Source organism: Podarcis raffonei, chromosome 5, assembly GCF_027172205.1.
Source record: "Podarcis raffonei isolate rPodRaf1 chromosome 5, rPodRaf1.pri, whole genome shotgun sequence".
Lineage (NCBI taxonomy): Eukaryota > Metazoa > Chordata > Lepidosauria > Squamata > Lacertidae > Podarcis > Podarcis raffonei.
In genome coordinates, this window is record NC_070606.1 from 78,113,189 (window position 1) to 78,134,260 (window position 21,072).

Here is a 21,072-nt window from a genome sequence, read left to right on the forward strand (position 1 = left end):
ATAAACTTTGTGTAAGCAAATCTCGATGAATGCTCAATAAATAGGTCCTCTGGAGGAGCCCAGAGCCAACATTTTCATTGAACTATACACCAGTGGCGTAGTGTGGGTTGTCAGCACCCGGGGCAAGGCAAGTAATTTGCGCCCCCTAGAGTGAGTGAGCCAGGTAGGGGCAGAGAGCTGCAAGTGCGAGCGAGTGCCCCCAGATGTTGCGCCCGGTGCGGCCGGCCCCCCTGCACCCCCCATGCTACGCCACTGCTATACACCAAAACCTGTTTTACCTTGTGCCTCCTTGGGAGATTTGAATATGAAAATCTTCGTCCCAGAGATTCCACACACAGACAAATGTGTTACAGACCAGTTTGATCACATTACATGTGGCACCCATTCCAAACACTACTCTATTGATCTACTTTCACTGAAACATCTGGTCGGGCCTCAAGATATTTAACGGCACACACAGGATAGCTATGCTAAATTTAACTTATTTTCTCTGTGTTCGGAGTTCCTTGCTTCTCTTTATGGCGTCTAATAAAAGAAAGAATTATAGCACCTCGATTCACACAATGCTGTTGGTTTTTCTTGGCCAGCAAATCTCAGCCAGTCTCTGGCTGCAAAGTGGATCTTTATGTGCTTGTTGTTTGTACCACAACATACAACAGTCCTCGTGTTTCTGGGGTTTTTCTGTTTCTTAGTTTTTAGAACCAAGCCCAACAATTCCCCCTTGCAAATCTTGTGTCTTTTAAAGCATAGCTTCTCTTACTTACTCTTTCAGTAAAGTGATCCGCTTTGTAGTCTATACTGGGAGTAAAATAAGTATCACTGGTGACAAGGCAGACAGTAGCTTTCTGACCTTCTCCTGCTACCCACAGAATATCAGCCAAGGCTGCTGCAAGAGCCTTTTCTTGTTCTTTTTGGCTTATTTCACATAAACTGCAAAGACAGAGAGAAAAAGAGACTGTGAGAGAGAGACACTAGCAATCCACTGTCCAGGAACAGGAAAACTGTCAGCCCCAAGACATTGTTGACAATGGTGCTGCTAGGGCTGGACCTCAGGGCTAAACCCAGGTGTCAGGGAACTGCCATCTGAGACGCAGGAGGTGAAAGGGCTCACGGAGGGTGAGAGAGACCATTCAGCTGAGGAGGGGACCAGCAGGGGGAGAAGTGGAGTTCCAAGGGAAAGTGAGTCGGAGGGAGGGCTCAGAGACACTTCAAGCGAGAACAGTGGGGAGGTTTCAGGACCTCCTGTAGGGACACCCACTCCTCGCCGGAAACTGTCACGCCGAGAGTCCAGAAGACGCGTTTCCGTTAAGGAGCTTTTATGCTGGAAGAAGTTCCGTAAACGCCCACTGTCCGATTCAACGAGCGACTGATGGAGCCATACTTAAGGAGCTCCGTCACAGACAGAGGTTTGTGGACTTAGCCAAACTCTGAGGGACTAGGATTTTACGCACAAGCAGCTCACCATCCCATCATACCAGGCCATTGCAGTGCAGGATTCCACCCCAATGACCACCCAGAGAGTGGCAGGTGACAAATGCAGTCGCAAACAGTCCAAGACATCCACACCTGGGCACAGCGATGCTAGAGCTCACCAGGGCTGACACTCATCACTGCAGCATCCTTACTTTTTGTAGGTCAGCAGTGGGGCAGCCAGACATTTACATGGCTATAGATCAGGCACAGGCAAACTCCAACCCTCCAGATGTTTGGGACTATAGTTCCCATCATCCCTGACCACTGGTCCTGTTAGTTAGGGATGATGGGAATTGTCATCCCAAACATCTGGAGGGCCAGAGTTTGCGTATGCCTGCTCTAGATGCTCATTTTATTATTTTTACTTTGAACATATATTCTCATTTTCTACAAGACAAGGCTGCTTAATCCTAAGTAAATGTGCTTACCATCAGGGCAGCAAAAGCAGACCCCATTTGATCGAGCAAAATGTACATCAGGAGGCTTAATTTGGTCAGAATTGAGTACAGTCATACCTTGGGTTGAATGTGTTTTGGGATGAGCGCATTCGAGTTGCGCTCCGTGGCAACCCGGAAGTAACGGAGCGTGTTACTTCCGGGTTTCGCCGCTTGCGCATGTGCAGATGCTAAAAATGACGTCACATGCATGCGCAGAAGCGGCGAAAAGCGACGCGTGCATGCGCAGACGTGCCGTCGCTGGTTACGTTTGCTTCTAGATACGAACGGGGCTCCGGAACGGATCCCGTTCGCATCTAGAGGTACCACTGTATTCACTTCCAGAGTTAACACTAAATACATTACATCTGGTAAATAATCCCCCATATAACCACTAGAGGGATGTGAAAATTTGTATCCTGGGCTTTTTCGACTCGTCTACCCATGTACTATTTGAAACCCAATGGGTGCATTGGTTGCCAGACGTGAAATATATTTGCATTATTTTCAGCTCTCCTTTCCCACTATTGGGAACACAGAGGCATTCTGCTTCTCTCCATTCTCCAGTGCTTCTTTCAGATTTCTCATCCAATCCATGTCTTCCTCTTGGAGCTTCTGTTTTATATCTGCATGCTGAGAAGAGAAGTATACTCTCCAGTTTAATGCTAATTATTGGTGGAGCTTCCTGCAACGACTCACAGAGGTGCGGCACCATTGTTTTTTTATTCTTATGAAGGGCTTCACATGTAATACACATAACCTCAACCTCAGCCCTCCAGATGTTTTTGGCCTACAACTCCCATCATCCCTAGCTAGCAGGACCAGTGGTCAGGGATGATGGGAATTGTAGTCTCAAAACATCTGGAGGGCTGAGGTTGAGGAAGCCTGACCTAGAGACCCCTTACCCCGTAAGGGTAGTAAGTACACGGTATAAAAAATTCCCAGCTGCACCGCTGAGTACAGCTGCCACGATCCCTGAGCACTGACCATGTTGGCTGGGGCTGACAGGGGTTGGAATCCAACACCAGCTTGCGTTCCACAGTATCTCCCCGTTAAAGACTACAAAACAGCTCCTTGGCTTTCAAGTGTTGGGAGGTACTGTGAATCTACTGATTCACTGGGTCACATATGGGAGGTGGTCTGGGAACCCACCTTCTGGATCCCCAAAACCCACCCAGCTTAAGCAAATATCTCTCCGGCCCATCCTTACCTTTGTAGGCGCATATTTTCTTCTTTATTTTGTACAAACAACAAGTATTTAATGATGTTCACTTGAACAGCCATCTGAACAGCTACTGCTCCTCCCTGAAAGAAAGCATTTACACAGTGTAAGCGGGTGGTGCTGTGGGTTAAACCACAGAGCCTAGGGCTTGCCAATCAGAAGGTTGGCAGTTCGAATCCCCGCGACGGGGTGAGCTCCTGTTGCTCGGTCCCTGCTCCTGCCCACCTAGCAGTTCGAAAGCAGGACAAAGTGCAAGTAGATAAATAGGTACCGCTCCAGCGGGAAGGTAAACGGCGTTTCCGTGCACTGCTCTGGTTCGCCAGAAGCGGCTTAGTCATGCTGGCCACATGACCCAGAAGCTGTCTGCGGACAAACGCCGGCTCCCTCGGCCTATAGAGCAAGATGAGCGCCGCAACCCCAGAGTCGTCTGCGACTGGACCTAATGGTCAGGGATACCTTTACCTTTTAAGCTCTGTGTAAATTACGTCATACATTTACTCATGCCAATAGTGACACGTGTGATCAGGTGACCCTCCCGACGCCTGTATCACTGCTGTTTATCTGGACGGGATGGAGGCAGAGCAATGGCAAGATCAGGGCCAGGGGTCCTCAAACTTTTTCAGCGACGGCTGGTCCACTGTCCCTCAGACATTGTTGGGGGCCAGACTATATTTTTTTGGGGGGGGGAATAAACGAGGGACGATGAGCAGTGCGTGAAAGGGTTCTGAAGAGGGCCTGCTTTAAATGGTGGCCGCTTGAGAGGGGCGCCCAGCCAACCGTGGCTCCTGTGTTTTGCGAGCAGCAGGGGCTAGCAGTGGCGGTGGAGGGATAATAATAATAATAATAATAATAATAATAATAATAATAATAATAATAAAAATAAATTTATTTATACCCCGCCTTCCCCAACCGGGCTCAGGGCGGCTAACACCCAATATAAAAACAATTGATTGAAATACAACTTAAAAAACTACAACATTAAAACATAAAAATGCAGCCTGACAAAGGTGAGTGGCGCACAAAAGGGCTCTGGGGAAGGGCTCTGGGGAAGGGCTGGCACCAACAAAGCCCAGCCCCCTTCCTCCTCTAGGCAGGGTGGGGAGAAGCCAGGAGGAGGAAGGGAGGAGGTGGCGCTGCTGCAGTGTGAGGGAGAGGGAGGGAGAGGGAAAGAACATGCGCACTGGCGATCCATGTACTGACGATCCACGTGGCGATTCCCGGACCATTCGCGGGCCGGATTTAGAAGGCAATTGGGCCTGATCCAGCCCGCGGACCTTAGTTTGCCGACCCATGGTCAGGGCCGTGTGATGTACCGATGGGAATGCCAGATTAGTCGTGGCAGTCCTATCCATGCAACCCTAACCTTGCCAGCACCTTGGCTCAGCCCTGTCCAGGTAAGCAGCAACAACGCTGCTGTCGGAAGGGCAGCCCCACCTTGTGACACACACTGGCTGCTACTGATTGTTGTGGTATAATTCAAGTATGTTGTGCGATTTAAATGTGTCGTGCATCCCTCCCCCTTTCCTGCAATGCCTACAAGAGACCAAGGACTGGGCTTAATACAGCAGGGCAGCTGTATTAAGGCTAGGTCGGGGCCCTCTATGGCAACTTTCAGAGCATATAGCTGTTTTAGGCAATTGGAAGCTTCTGTACATATGGAGCGGGGGGGTGAAAGTCATATGCTGCTGTGTAAACCAGCTCTATGTCATTTCTGTTTGATACTTGGTATAACTCGCTTGATAAGGAAAGGGGTTTACAACCCACATTATCACCATTCTGCAAAGGAGGTGACGCCAATAGCCACTTTAGACAGGGGTCAACTGAAGCAGATAGATTGTGATTTTGCCCTTGAACATCCAGGGAGCACATGACTGGGCTGGGATTGGCCTGATCCATGCTGAGCACTTACCAGTATAAAAATGGCTGCCAGGTATTATTACCTTATCTGTCTCCAGTGCATAGGCCAAATCAGTATAAGGTTCGTGGAATCTGAAATATGCTCTTTTCCATTCATAGCTGAAGACTTGATATGTGCTTCCAAATAACATCCTCCGTAGTCCCTTGAAATGGTAAGAATTAAACAACAACAAAAATATGGTCTTTATTAAAAGAAAGCTAATATTCCTGGTTCCTCTGAACGAAACAGGCATTTACCACAATGATCAGGGAACTGGAGCACTTTCCAAATGATAAACAGTTAAGGCGGCTGTTCTTAAATGCCACCCCTTTCTCCATGGATGACATGAAAATCACTGTGGTTCTTGGCAGATCACTTGAAATTGTACTTGTACTACAAATCAGAGCACATATATAAACTCATATTCTGAAACCATCTTTACAGTTTCATTGTCAAAGCCAGTGGTGCAATATGAGAATCATAGACTCCAGGCAGGGTCTTGTTAACTTTCTCGATAATCTGGCCCTCGTCAAAATGTCCTCAGTCTCCATCATCAGTGGCAAGGAAAGAAATATGAATCAAGTGCATGGTAAGTAGTACAAATATACTTGCATGTCCTGCAAGCTTTTCACAAATCATCTCACTGCAGCTCATGAACCTCCAATACACAGTTGAAACATTGCTAATGTTAATGTATTTGGGACATTTCCGTTTACAGAAAGGACAACTATGGAGGGATATGAACTATAAACATACTATAATTTGAACCATAAGCATACTATTATTTTTTTATATGACTTTTCTTTCTTTTTTCTTTTATGGTATAATGTATTGGTGTTTATGTTTTTAAATGAAAGTCACTTGGTAACCAACAACTGCTAAGGGCAATAAATAAGTAAATAGAATAATAATGACACCCCCACCCATTTTGCACAAAAGATGGCTGCATAAATGGTTCCCAATGTGCTTTAAGGAAAACATAATCAAGGGGAATGTTTAGTGCTTCTTAATAAAAAATTGCTTGGGACAGGTTTTCTACTACAGCTCACCTAAGCAGTTGTGAAGAAAGTGATGACTTCCAATAAAACCAAAACCCTAGGTCACCCGACTAAATTAATTGGCAGCAGTTTTGGGGCAGATCAAAGAAAGTACTTCTTCATGCAAAACAGAATTAATTAATGGGATTTGTTGCCACAAGATGCAGCGATGGCAACCAGCTTGGATGGCTTTAAGAAAGAATTAGATAAATTTGTGGAGAGTTATCTGTCAGGAGGTCTATCGATCAATGGCTATTCACAAATGGAGCCATTTTCAGAGGCAGCGTTCGACTGGCTCTCTGACACTGTTGTTTAGGGCTTGAATTTCTCCTCTAGCCCTGGATACAACACAGGGAGCCACCAGTAGAATTGGAACAAGGAAGTTAAATATCACATCATATCTGTATTGCTTAATACCTAGTGCAGGATCTTTTGTGTACATTCAGGGGCCAGTAGCAGCCTTGAAAACCATTCCAAATAGCCAATCCCCACTATATCCCTTTTAAATTATTTCTGACAGCAGCCAACTGCAGCCTTGATTCCAACAGTGCTCCTGGATAAGATTTCTGTGTCTCTTTAATTCTGGCGAGATTAAGTTTCATCTCATACTTAATTGACAAGGTCCGCTTACCACTGCCATTTCCAGTGAGATGGGCCGCCCTCCGAGGTTCGATGAGACGATGAGAGCTTTGGGAATCGAATAAAGAATATTGGATGGGAAACGGCTTTGCTTTAGGGGGTTTGTCATTTGCGACGCTGCAGCTGCGTCCTCTTTGTCGTCCTCCGATTTGTGGTCTTGGCACTTCTAGATAAACAATATAAACAAACAGAAACCAAGCTGTATGGCATATCCCTAAATACGTTCGTGTCAGGCTCCACCTTTTCTGACTTTTTTTTTATAGCAAACATTCTCCTAAAATGAAGGAACTGCACAAAACCCCGTCCCATAACATGGTTTGTATCTGCAAGGAGACGAAAGGTTTCAATATTGTTTCAAACCAGCGTGTCAAGAATATAATTCTCTTTTCGGTGCACATAAGTTTATACATCATTTAAAAACAGTGCAAGGTGTTTAAAGGCAACAAGTGCCAGTAGGTTTGCAGAGACGACAGCTTACAAAGTTAGCCATTTGATACCTGTTGTGTTAGTAAGCATATTTCCTTATACGTGAATTCCACTGAAACCAGTGAGACTTACTTCCAGGTAAATGTAGGGAGGTGTCCTGGACTGAGATGTTGATGTTACTTCAGAGTCACCCTCAATGCAATTTTTTTTTTCAAAGCATTGCTTTTGTCGTCCGTGGTGCATGACACAGCCCAAAACAATTCAAACTCCCAGCAAGAAAGGATTGTTTTCTTTTGGCAAAAAAAATCAAGCAAATATTTTTCGTACTTACTAGTTGACTCTTCTTAACTTCTTCCTGCAATATTTCTATGTAACTCAACTTGGAATCTACCCATCTTTTGACCTGCTGCAGTGCTGTTCTGTTTTCCATAGCTTCCAATAGACCGAAAGTAGTCACAGGCAAAATTACCTAGTGATAGTGACACTTGGAAAGGAGAACTGCCTTGGCTCAGTTTCCTGGATTACCAAAGAACAGGAGCTCTCCTTCTGGTTTAGAAATTAAATGGCTCTTGTCCAAATTGCAGCACTAGGAAAGGTTTTGGAAATAAAGGCATGAACCCTGCCTTGATAAAAGAAATATTGAAGTTAATAGTTGTTCTATTTTTATTCTCCCTTTCATTGTCCCACTAGGGTGGGACAAAACTGTCAGTGTCAGATTCTCTCAATTTCTCATTTTTCGGATTGCATTTTTTTAAAATAAAAAAGCTGGTTTAGTGCAAATTTCTTCTAACGTTTGTATGCAGTTTTGCTGTGCATATATATCTGCAAATCAATTTAACCGAATATAATGCATTTTTATGCATACTCTATCTTAGTGTAAGCATTTTTGTACACATTACTTGGCTGGAGAACTGCATTGTAAAATTCAGAAAAGTGTGAATGTTGAAGGATTGCATTATAAGGTTCACCTCTAAATGTGAACTTAGTGGAATTCCGCCCCCCCCCCCCCAAGTAGACGGGTGCTGTTTTTCATGCAAAGAACTTACATGAATGAGTTTCTTGAAATTTTTGGAGATGGTTGGAGAGTTATATGAAATGAGCTGCTTGTTCATTTTGGGTTTACTTAAAGGAACATCAATTTACGTTTTGCCTTTTTAATATATTTGTCAAGATCTACTCTAATTCCAGGAATATATGCTGAGAGTGGCATGCAAGGGACTGACATCCATATGTGATGGATATGTGAGATGATGGGATTCCTCTGGAAATACATTGTTTCATAGTAGTATGAATTCAATGGGACTTACATATATTGGATTGCAAGGTTAATGAATTATTGCCATTTAATTGTTAACAACTGGGATTTGGGTAAAAATGTGTAAGGACAATATGGGGTGGCAACAGATGGCCTGGAAAGTTAAATGTGCTAATCGTTACAAACATTGGAAGAAAACTAGAAAAAATTATACATTTCTTAGTTAATTTTAATTTGTGTCATTTGTCCACTAAAACCATTTTTGCATTTCACTACATAAATCTATTCCTTTCTACCACAGGTTTATTCTTCATTTAATGCATTCTTTTATTTCAAAATTCAGTTGCATTCCCTGGTTTCAGCTGCCATAGCAAGCCTAACTTTGTGTTGCGTTATAGCTATTTAATTTTGTTATATGAAACTCCAGGAAGCAGATAGTAATTCTACCTGTTTGAAGCTTATATGGCATATATAGATGATTCAAAATGTAGAAGAGTTGCTGGTGAGCTGTGTGGCCAACTATTTTGCCACACTTTCTGAAATATACATCCATTCTATCAACATTTGTTCCATTTACGTAGATACTTACTAGTTTGATATATTTAAATGAACAGAATTTCAAAACACACTGTTGTTCAGCTTAGGTAGCAGCAATCCATGCAGGGAAATGGATTACTTGAAAAGCAACCACCTCTCAATGATAAAAGAAGAGGGAAACATTTAAATAGATTGCTTGTGTGCTGTCTATGGTGTAAACCAGTTTGAGCATAGAGGGAAGCAGAGTACAAATATAGACATGCCAAAAAACAGACACAGAGAGGGTCGCCAACATTCTAATGGTCTCTGCTCCTGTGTGGTTAACAGCTGCTTGATCAGATTATATTTATCTCATTGCTGTTGCTGTGATTATTGCAGATAAAGCTGCCATTAAAGGCGCAGGCTCTGACTGCTTTTGGTCAGCTGGGCGTCTTATATGAAGTAGGAATTCTGAGCCTTCTCTCCATTTGGAAAGCAGTTCCCCATGACATTGCTGAAGAAGGCTTAAAAACCTGGGAGAACCATATGAAGTGACTTCTGATGTAGCATGAGCAGTTGCTGCCAGGAAAATAACACATACATGGAGAAACACGAGGACATACTAATACACTGAGCATAATTTGCCTGTTCCTAAAGGGGCTTTTAGTGGGACGCGGGTGGCGCTGTGGGTAAAAGCCTCAGCGCCTAGGGCTTGCCGATCGAAAGGTCGGCGGTTCGAATCCCTGCGGCGGGGTGCGCTCCCGTTGCTCGGTCCCAGCGCCTGCCAACCTAGCAGTTCGAAAGCACCCCTGGGTGCAAGTAGATAAATAGGGACCGCTTACTGGCGGGAAGGTAAACGGCGTTTCCGTGTGCGGCTCTGGCTCGCCAGAGCAGCGATGTCACACTGGCCACGTGACCCGGAAGTGTCTCCGGACAGCGCTGGCCCCCGGCCTCTTGAGTGAGATGGGCGCACAACCCCAGAGTCTGTCAAGACTGGCCCCTACGGGCAGGGGTACCTTTACCTTTTTTAAAGGGGCTTTTGCAAGTCCTATGAATGGCTCAGATGGCTGGGTATGTTTTGCCTAGGGAAGATACAATCAAAGGGAGACATGATGGCTGTCTTCTAGTATCTGAAGGACGGCCATGCAGAAAAGAGGCCGGACTGGTTCCTTGATGCTTCAGAGGGCACGAAGGGCAGAAATAACAGGGAAGTTCATCATCAAGAGAATTTTCCTATACAGTAAATAAATTCCATTGGACTTCCTTGGCGGACCTCTCTCTGGCAGTGTATTGAAGCGGAGGATGGATGGTACTGTAGTGACATCCTGCTTTGCAGATCCCACATTGAGCAAGGAGTTGCACTAGGTGACCTCATAACTCCCATTCTACTCAGTGATTCTCATATCACAGGCCCTGCAGGGAGGATTGCCATCTTGTTCGCAAAATGTAAGACAGTGAGGCATTTCCTGCTGGGAGCTAAGTAGTGCAGAAAGGGTCGCATGTAAAATAATAATAATAATAATAATAATAATAATAATAATAATAATAATAATTTATTTACACCCCACCCATCTGGCTGGGTTTTCCAGCCACTCTGGGTGGCTTCCAACAGAATATTAAAATACAATAGTCTATTAAACATTAAAGGCTTCCCTAAACAAGGCTGCCTTCAGATGTCTTCTAAAAGTCTGATAGTTGTTTTTCTCTTTGACATCTGGACATCCACAGGGCGGGTGCCACTACCATGAAGGCCCTCTGCCTGGTTCCCTGTAACTTAGCTTCTCGCAGTGAAGGCCCTCGGTGCTGGACCTCAGTGTCTGGGCAGAACGATGGGTGTGGAGACGCTCCTTCAGGTATACTGGACCAAGGCCGTTTAAATTAGTGTGTGCCAGCCATAGGAGCCAACTCCTAGGGGCGGAGGTCCCTTTGCCCCCCATAAAATATTTAATGGGGCCACCCCCAAGTGGATGGACATTGCCAGTCAAATTATGTGTGTGCACCGTGTCTTGTGGTTATGTGGAGCGGGGCTTACCTGCCCCCTTCCCCAAATACTTTATTCAAGTTGGCACCCCTGGTGCCAGCAGGGGAGCACTTTGCCCTAAATCTGCCTCTGGTGTCAGCCCATGCTAAAGACACATGACCAAAGTGTCTGGGTGTGCGTGCATGCAAAATGGCAATCCTAAATGTGAAAATCAAAGGACAAGGGAGGACTGCAAAGACTGCGTGAAGGGCATGCAAAAATTATATAGAAACAAATATATTGATGTTATGTTTTAATATAGGTTTAACATGTTTTTATCTCCACTGCTGGGGGCAGTACGTTTCTGAATACCAGTTGCGGCAGAGTACTGTTGCACTCATGTCCTGTTTGCAGGCTTCCTGTAGGCATTTGCTTAAAAGCACTGTGGGAACAGGATGCTGGAGTGAAGGAAACATTGGCCTGATCCAGTAGGACTCTTCTTGTGTTTGAAAACTGATAAATAAAAGCTTGATTTTGATAGATGTAGATAGATGATAGATAGATAGATAGATAGATAGATAGATGATAGATAGATGATATAGATAGATAGATAGATGATAGATGATAGATGATAGATAGATAGATAGATAGATGATAGATAGATAGATAGATAGATAGATAGATAGATAGATAGATGATAGATAGATAGATGATGATAGATAGATAGATAGATGATAGATAGATAGATAGATGATAGATAGATAGATAGATGATAGATGATAGATGATAGATGATAGATGATAGATGATAGATAGATAGATGATAGATAGATAGATAGATAGATAGATAGATAGATGATAGATAAAACCTAGGAACTTAAGAAACTGCCTTATACTGAGACAACCTATTAGTTCACTTAGCTCCATATTGCTAACACTGACTGGCAGTGGCTCTCCAGGATTTCAGACAGGGGTCCCATCTCCCCCAGACCTACCTAGAGATGCCACGGATTGAATTTGGCACTTTCTGCATGCACAGCAGCGCTTCTGCAGTATACTGTCGGTATTCTATGTCACAGGGAATCCAATCATGAACGTTTCTCTAAAATTCGTTTGGAAGTACAGTGGTACCTCGGGTTACAGATGCTTCAGGTTACATACGCTTCAGGTTACAGACTCCGCTAATCCAGAAATAGTGCTTCAGGTTAAGAACTTTGCTTCAGGATGAGAACAGAAAGTGTGCTCTGGCGGCGTGGCGGCAGCAGGAGGCCCCATTAGCTAAAGTGGCGCTTCAGGTTAAGAACAATTTCAGGTTAAGACGGACCTCCAGAACGAATTAAGTACTTAACCCGAGGTACCACTGTAGTTAAGCTGAGGTAAACCTGTGTAGGAAGACACTTCCAGAAATGCCTTCTCTACAGTCTGCTGGATTCGTTTTAGACGTGTCATCACCTGCATTTCTTTCATACAGCAGCAATCTTTTTAAAAGCAGTTGCTGCTGGCAAGATCATAACACTGGGAAATAAGATGGGAGGAAGTTACCTGATGGGTGGCGCGGCTGATTTCCAATCTGAAAAATAAAAAACAAACAAGATTTGCTAAAAGTGCAAATCTAGCAAAGACTCTACCAACCCCCCCCCCCAAACAAACCCTAGTGTGTGCCACCAACCCTTCTGTCACACAAGCATATCCTAGGCATTCAATTTCTATGTATGCTTACTCAAAAGTAGGGATGGGGGAGAAATTAGACACGGTTCACATTTAAAGTCAAATCTATTAAATTAGAAGCAATATGAGAACCGCACCACAGTCATCCTCTGAAATTCTCACTTTTTTGAATTTTGCAATCTCTTACACATGTTTACAAAAATGCATACATTAAGGGAATTAGGGAGTGGGTGGCGTTGTGGTCTAAACCACTGAGCCTCTTGGGCTTGCTGATTGGAAGGTCAGCGGTTCGAATCCCCACAACGGGGTGAGCTCCCGTTGCTCTGTCCCTGCTTCTGCTAACCTAGCAGTTCAAAAGCACACCAGTGCAAGTAGATAAATAGGTACTGCTGCGGCAGGAAGGTAAACGGCATTTTCGTGCACTCTGGACAAACGCCGGCTCCCTTGGCCTGAAAAACAAGATGAGCGCCACACCCCATAGTTGCCTTTGACTGGACTTAGCCGTCCAGGGGTCCTTATCTTTACATTAGTGGAATTAGTAGATGCATAAAAATGAATATATTAGTGAAAGTAGCATACAAAAATGTAGCATGTTGGGGCAATCGCTTGCCAAAATGTGTACATTAGACAAAGCTTCAAGCAAATATATGTTTATTAGGAAAAATGTCTGATAACAGGCTGATCCATTTTTATGGGGATTTTTTTTTTAAAAAAAGAAAAATCTAGAAATCGCTGCAGAAATGTGGAGAACTGAATTCAAAATAGGAAAAATGGGAAACCAAGGGAACAAAGATGGACAGAGCCTTCCATCCCTACTCAAAAGTAAGCCCCACCAAATTCCACAGAATGTGATTTCATAGGATTGCAACCTTAAAAATGACCTACCAAGAGGCACATGCAAGAATTAAGTAGGAATTTTTTAAAAACTTACCCATGACAACTAAAGATCTTTCTCCACTTGTCTAGATCAGATATTTTGCTGGATATCTCTTCTAGCTCCATGTTTTCCAAGCTATGTAGATCACTGGATGCCTTCTTGTCCATCTGCTCACAGCACAGAACGATGCGATAGCTTAAAAAACCAGCTCTCCAGCACATAAGAGCAGCTCATTCTTCTTCCACACAAGTGCCGATATGAACTGTCCTGATCTTGGGGTTTAAATGGCAGGAAGGAAGTTCACTCCCTTTTCTATCTCCACTCTGCACTTAATTGTAAACTCAATACTGTCTCTTAGCAATTAAACTTTCATTAGAGTTGGACAGGGCCTCTGTGTTTTTCTGTCCATTGTATATACAGCATGAATGTTTAATTTAAGACACAGATTTATATAAAAACAGGCTGCAATTACATATCTATTTCAGGGAAATCAGAATTATTTAATAATTGAAGGCATAGGCCTTGATGCAGCGCAGGAAGACTGACAGGTTGCTTTCAAGTCACCGGACGGAATGGTGATGCGTTTTAAGGCTCATGCTTGTTTCCGCTGAAGATGATAGCAGGATGCCTAGTGGAACAGAATGAGAACGAGATCTTGTTCTTAAATGAAATGGCCAAAGGACAAATACTTTTCATGAAGATCTCCTTTCTGTAAACTCTCATATAACTTTGTAAAGGTAAGGCCATGTTACGCTCAGTAAGCGAGACACTTACACTGAAGAAAGGCACTTGATCTTTGATGGACACCAGTTTATTGGCAGCTAGTGCTGCTTGTTGATAGCAGTGGGCGACTATGTCTTCTACATGGTATACACACTAAACTGTGGTCAGCGCAGCAGTTTCAGTTTCAGGAATTAGCTTATTCTTTCTCATTTATTCTTTAGCTTAGCTTCGGTGTGTTAAGATTGGCTTGGTCCGTGTGGATTGCTGAACACTGCAGGATTCCAGCTGCAGTTTCAGCACGCTTGGCATTGCAGTTCTCTTTGTTGGGGATGGGTGGGAACATGCATGCTTGAATATGGCACATTTGAAAGGACAAATGGTCCCTCCAGGTGTCAGGAATGAGTCAGCTCCCAGTGAAGGTTTGCAGCCAACTGAAGAAAGCAGCCAGGAGCAGAGAGGGTTAACTGGCATGCAGGATGAACATTGGCTAGTGCCAACTCCCCCGTCCCTTGGAATGCCGGTTGATAAGGGAATGACTGAGAGTGGGCGGGCACCCAGCCAAAGCTCTTGGGGAGTTAAATAGGTGTGAACAGAGAAGGAAGTAGTCTGTCAGAACGGGAAGAGATTGGAGCTGATCCAATCCCTCCTAACAGTCGCTAAGGGGAGGGCTGTTAGACCGGAAACAAAGCAACAGACGCAAAGTGCGAAAATATCTTCTGTAGAAACCGGAAGGGGTCTTCAGAAGGGTCATCTTGATTGATGATGCCGGAGGCTGTATTTGAGCCTTCTGGAGCTATCTGTTTGTTTTGACAATAAATCATCCTTTTTAAGTAACTACGCTTACTGTGTGATCAAGCCGGGGACTGGACTCCTGACACCAGGCTTCCTTTTTATTGTACTTTGTGGTCAGTGGGTTGGAAGAGTTATATGCAATCTTGCTTTTGCACCTGCAAAAGCTTGGGGGGCAGATATACTGCTTCATTTCCAGGCAGTGCATATCCTGCAGCTTCCTATTGAAAGCCTATCGCTTTTCATACCACAAATGTATACCCTCCAACATCCTGCAGAGGAAAACCAGGATGCCCATTTTGGGGAGCTGTGCTCTCGCATATGATGAGTCAACATGCATCTTTCGGGGCCGTGCTTTTGCGGGAGCCAGGTGACTCACATAATAATAATAATAATAATAATAATAATAATAATAATAATAATATTATTTATACCCCGCCCATCTGGCTGGGTCTCCCCAGCCACTCTGGGCGGCTTCCATAGAAACCAAAAATACAGTAAAATATCACACGTTAAAAACTTCCCTGAACAGGGCTGCCTTAAGATGTCTTCTGAATGTCAGGTAGTTGTTTATCTCTTTGACATCTGATGGGAGGGCGTTCCACAGGGCGGGCGCCACTACCGAGAAGGCCCTCTGCCTGGTTCCCTGTAGCTTTGCTTCTCGCAATGAGGGAACAGCCAGAAGGCCCTCGGCGCTGGACCTCAGCGTCCGGGCAGAACGATGGGGGTGGAGACGCTCCTTCAGGTATACTGGAGCACAGCCCCTCCCAAATGGCTGTCTTTTGGTGCCACACTCTCATGTGAGCCAAAACAGGACATCCCGGGATCCCATCAAAAGCCAGGGTAGGTTCTGTAATTCCAGAATGTCCTGCTCAAAGTGGGGCAGTTGAAGGGTATGCTAAAGTTCTGGGGTGCTTTGTTTCACCTTGGATGCACTGTAGCACAGACATGTCCCTCCAGATGGAAATAATGCAGCAACACCAAGGAAGCATCGTGGAACAACTAACAAAGCAGTATGATGTGCGGACCGTCCAAGGTAAACCCACCACTCATGCACTATTATTGCACCAATGACATTTTGCAGAATATATCCACACCCAAAACCAACAGTGTGGAGGGCTCTCGAAAGTATATATAACCTGGTCTCCAAAATAAGGAGCAGCAAACGATCTCATTATTTATTTCTAAGATTTTCAGCAAACAGAGCTTTTTGTGTGTGCATGTTTACACACATATATTAAAAAGGAGCTAAAATACATACACACATGTATTATATTTAATATACACACATATATTAAAAAGGAGCTAAAATGGTCTAGCTAATTTTCTAGGCCCTGATACTTTAATTATAATTTTGTAAATACGTTTCTCACTTGGCTCTTTATAAAAAGGGCATCCAAACAGATGATGCAACACAATCTCCATTTAGGGTGAGCATGAATGCATCACCATAAAAGAGGAAACACGTCACAAAAAAGAGAGAGCACTGGAAAGAACGGTTGCTTAACTTCTTCCACATCTTGCAATTGTCCTATGGATCTAGTGGACTTGTGGTTTCAGAGCCTGGCTTCAGGAGAAGTTATTGATATGTCCTTAGAGACATCCTGCAGCCACTTCTTCACACAATGCATATTTAACCTATATAGAGTTTGCTGCTGCAAGATGTAGTGACAGCCACCAACTTGGATGGTTTTAAATGAGGATTAGACAAATTCATGGGAGATAATGAATTTGTTTTTGTATTTGTATAATGAAATGTTTTTAGAATGTTGGATTATTTGATTGTTGTTAGCCGCCCTGAGCCCGGCTTCGGCTGAGGAGGGCGAGATATAAATAAAATTTATTATTATTATTATTATTATTATTATTATTATTATTATTATTAAGGAGAATGATGTGCTCAGATCCTGGTTTTGGGCTTCCTCACAGGCTTCTGGTTGGCTTATTTTGCTGCTGTTTGCAATTGTATCCAATTATGTCATGATCTGTGATGTATGTACTCAGGTATAAAAGCCTCTGGGCATCAACGCCCGGGGCCCAGTCTTTTGGAAAGGATTCCACTGGGTCAATTATTGCTCAGCAATAAACCTCACTTTCTTTTTCTCCACTGCTGCGTCTGTCAATTCTTGGGCTCTATTTGAGTTGGTCACTGGTACCTTAAAAATCCTTGCAACACTGTGAGAACAGCACACTGGACTAGATGGGCCATTGGCTTGACTGAACAGGCCTCTTCTTATATTCTTATGTCAGCAGCAAAAGAGAACCAGGGAGGGAAAGCCTTCCTGCTGAGTGATTCTTCCCTGAACTTGCTCCCATCCTTGCATTTGGCCTCATAAGCAGCATCGAGCAACTTCAAAACAAACTAAAGTGCTTTTATTTATTAATTGGCCTGTAATCGCCCTTGAAAGAATAGCTCACAGCATTCTCTGCAGGAACAGCACATTTAAGAACAGTTGCTGCAGTGAGCAATGACATAAACTGTTAACTGCTGCGGACTATAATGAGATTTCATGGGAACTGGAGTGATAAAAGAACACTTCTGGGACTTGGGAGTCGAGCGTGACATGCAAAAGAGAGGGGTTTGGACTGTGAAAGAGAGCAGGCCGATATTTGAGCAAACTGTGAAAGGAGCCCAAAATAGCTTTCTTTGAATTAATTTTAAAGTGGGAATTTGTCATTCACCGAGGTTCTCTGGAAAGCTCTTTCATGAAATATGGAGCAGTTTTGTGTGACATACGGTAACTTCATTTTTTCCTTATAACTTTACATCGGTGAAGCAGAGATGAGTATTTAATATCCCAACTACATATAGAGTGACCAGATGCAAAGAAGGATAGGTCTCATTTTACTCATCTAGTTGGCCACTGTGAGAACAGTATGCTGGACTAGATGGCCCGTTGGCCTGATCCACCAAGCTATTTTTATGTTCTTGTGTTACATAATTATGAATGTCAGAATAAAGCTATCCTTTCTTCTTTTTCTCACCCTAGGTGAACATGGAACACTGAGCTGAATTTTATTTACGGTATATCTATAATAATTCAATTTAGAGATCTTAATTTGAACTGTGCATCTGAAAAGTTTGACTACTTTCAGCTCTGTTTAGGAGCCAATATATCACAGAAGGCTGACTTACCCACTGGCTTTCATTTAAGTATTTAAATGGAAGAGCCAGCGTGGTGTAGTGGTTAAGAACGGTGGACTCTTTAACTGTGACTTTAAAGATGAATGGGAACCCTTTACAAAGTATTTGAAGACGCAACAAAGCGAACTGGACTCCTTGGCAGGCTTTGAATAAACATTCACAAACTTTTTATTGATAATAATCAGCTAAATAGTTTGAGGATCTATACAACTGTGTAACATGCAGAAAACAGCATTTTTAGAGAAATCAAAGACTGGAACTGAGGGAAGTCGGGGGGTGGGTGGGTTTGTGGGGGGAGGGAGGAAAAATGGGGGGGAGTAAGAATGATATGTTTCTGGATAATATGTTTTGTTTTAATGTTGAATAAAAAAAGTTGTTTTTTTTTTTAAAAAAAAAGAACGGTGGACTCGTAATCTGGTGAACTCAGCCTCACTCACCTCATAGAGTGTTTGTTGTGGGGGAGGAAGGGAAAGGAGATTGTTAGCTGCTTTGAGACTCCTTAAAGGGAGTGAAAGGCGGGATATCAAGTCCAAACTCCTCCTCCTCCTCCTCCTTCACCTGACAAATACTGCTCCTTTTACTTTCACTATGAAGAGACGTATTGGCTGTGTTCCCACATTTTGGTAAACTTTGGCCTGGATTCAGCCAGCCTGGTGAACTAGCAGAAGCCAGAGCAAGGGTTCCCTCTTCCACAGCAGGACTCTCCCCCCTCTCCTCTCTCTGTGAGCCCCCTGTGCCTCCCCCAGATCTGCTCTGGAGGGTGAGCAGAATTCCTGGAACACAGGGGGAAGAGAGGGGAGATTGTTCTGCCTGGAAAGCAGAAATGCTTGTGCTGACAGAATGATCAGAAGCGTGCAACATTGAATTCCTCTGCATGGTTAATGGACTGATCTCAGGTCAGGCCTTCGCAGCTTTCCAGATGGCTTCAGCACTTTGCTAATGCAACATCACTCCTTTAGCCACACTTGGGGCAGAGCTACAGCCAGAAGAGCACAGTGGGAGCTTTCCATGGTCCTGATAAAGTATGCCATGAACCTGGACATATCTTGGCTATGTCAAGATAATTTCTTCTGAACCTGACTTTACTTTAGCGGAAGAGACTGTTGCCTGATGTGATGTTGCCTGATGTGAGCCAGTGTGGTGTAGTGGTTAAGAGCAGTAGACTTGTAATCTGGTGAACCGGGTTCGCCAGAAGATAGTTATTGTTGGTGGAGTAACCAGAGATTCTTTGTCAGATGTTCTTAATTGGGTATAAAATCACTCTGGATGTGGAAAAGAATGCAGTGGTATGTATTTAATAATTATGGAGGAGTTTCCCAAACTAAAATGTGGTTTGAAGACAGATCTATATTGATTCACAAAAGGGGATTCTGATAGCTCAGTGTTCTTGGTTCCCACCCACCATGTCTTCAGCACAGAGTTTAGAGCATAAATTATGTCTCTGTGTAAAACAGAAGTTTGGAAAGGTCAGTTCTTGGTGTGAACAGAAGGTCCTTGTAATTTTTACTTTGGTGGATTACAACTCCCATCACATCCCATGTCTTGAACCCAAGGCTCAGGGAATAAATTTCTGTTAAGCAGAGACTGGGAAGGTTAATCTCCTTTGCGCTAGTACCCCCCTGACTTCTGCCATTGTCTTATGTGACAGATATTTGATCTTGTACGTTGATGTCAATGTTATGTATTCCTATGAACTCTTAAATGCCTTTTCTTTGTTCTGAACAAACAAGAATGTCTTGTGGCACTTTAAAAAGTAACAAATTGTCTAATGACATACATGTTGGTGAGAGGGGTGGCCCTGTAGACAATGAGGTCAGAAGGAAATTAAATGCGTACATTACTGACTGGCAATTATATCATTAACACCAGTTGTTTGCAAGAACACGTCACAACAAGCGCAGGTTGCAAGGTCCTTTGTTCTTCCTTTCTAGGTGCTGCACTGTGGTTAATGCTTAATGTTCTGTGCTTAATGACATCACCAGGACCAGCTCCTAGGCCTCAGATTTGGGCCCTAAAATCTCAGGGTCTGGGAGGCGCCTGACTGGCAACCCTAGTCAGAAGGAATGCTCAGTAAAGACCAGGCATAGTCTAAGCACCATGTAATCTTTGTGTAAGAAAATCAGGATGAACGCTGAATAAAAACATCATCTGGAGGGGCCCAGAAACCCTCTAAACAAAGAAATTAACTTCTTGGGGACAGCTAAGTTCCTCTGCTCCCTATTTTCTGTGAAGCCTGTTATGCTCCTTCAGGAGTGCAAAGTGGTGATTTTTTTTGAGACTGGTACATAATATGCCCACTGTTTTGTGATGGTACATAGGCTTAAGTTTCTCAGATAGCCCAATGAACCAAAAACCCAGTACTGATGAACATAAACTCTTATTTAATCATCAAAACTGCAATTAATAATAATAATAATAATAATAATAATAATAATAATAATATCATAATCACAGGGGGAAGGTGTATTTTAAGCTATCAATAATAAATTCTATGTCAGGCCTCATTTGCACTATACATTTAAAGCAGTATCTTACCACTTTAAACAGTCATGGCTTCCCCTAAAGAATCCTGGGAAATGTAGTTAGGAGTGCTGAGATTTGTTAGGAGACCCCAATTCCCTTCACAGAACTTTGATTCTCAGATTTCCCTGGTCTGAATGTACTGTAAGGATTACATTCCTCCACACCCTTTCTCATGAATTAGCTTGTCCTATGTCCCTCTGGAGCGGTTTCCATACAACAGCTATGCAAACTTCCTGTATTGCTAGACTTGCTCTCCTTTTTTATCCCTTTTGTTTTGCTCCTTTTTCTTACCATTTGATGTCATAGAAGGCCCTCAGAATCTCCTGTCTCCGAGCAATTTTCTGTCAGAAGTTGGATTTGTAGCTTCATGGCAGGCCAGAACCAAGGGTGCCTACTAGATGAGTCTCTGCTAGAAAGTTAGCTAGAAAGTCATGTGTGAAATTAGGGCCTTCCCCTCGGTTTCTGTGGAAATGTCAACACTTTCCCTGT

The 21,072-nt window shown here is 43.5% G+C and overlaps 1 protein-coding gene across 1 annotated transcript in view; it reads right to left on the reverse strand.

Annotated features, from left to right (window-relative positions):
• Positions 1–13,549, reverse strand: part of MINDY4B (MINDY family member 4B) — a 28,485-nt gene extending 14,936 nt beyond the window's left edge. Inside the window, exons 1-6 of the mRNA XM_053387468.1 lie at positions 13,458–13,549; positions 12,401–12,428; positions 6,695–6,868; positions 5,070–5,189; positions 3,118–3,212; positions 765–930 (exon numbers count right to left, since the gene is read on the reverse strand). Coding sequence (XP_053243443.1) covers positions 765–930; positions 3,118–3,212; positions 5,070–5,189; positions 6,695–6,868; positions 12,401–12,428; positions 13,458–13,528 — 654 coding nt within the window. The 5' untranslated portion in view covers positions 13,529–13,549. The remainder of the gene's footprint in view (positions 1–764; positions 931–3,117; positions 3,213–5,069; positions 5,190–6,694; positions 6,869–12,400; positions 12,429–13,457) is intronic.
• Between the last annotated feature and the right edge of the window lie 7,523 nt (positions 13,550–21,072).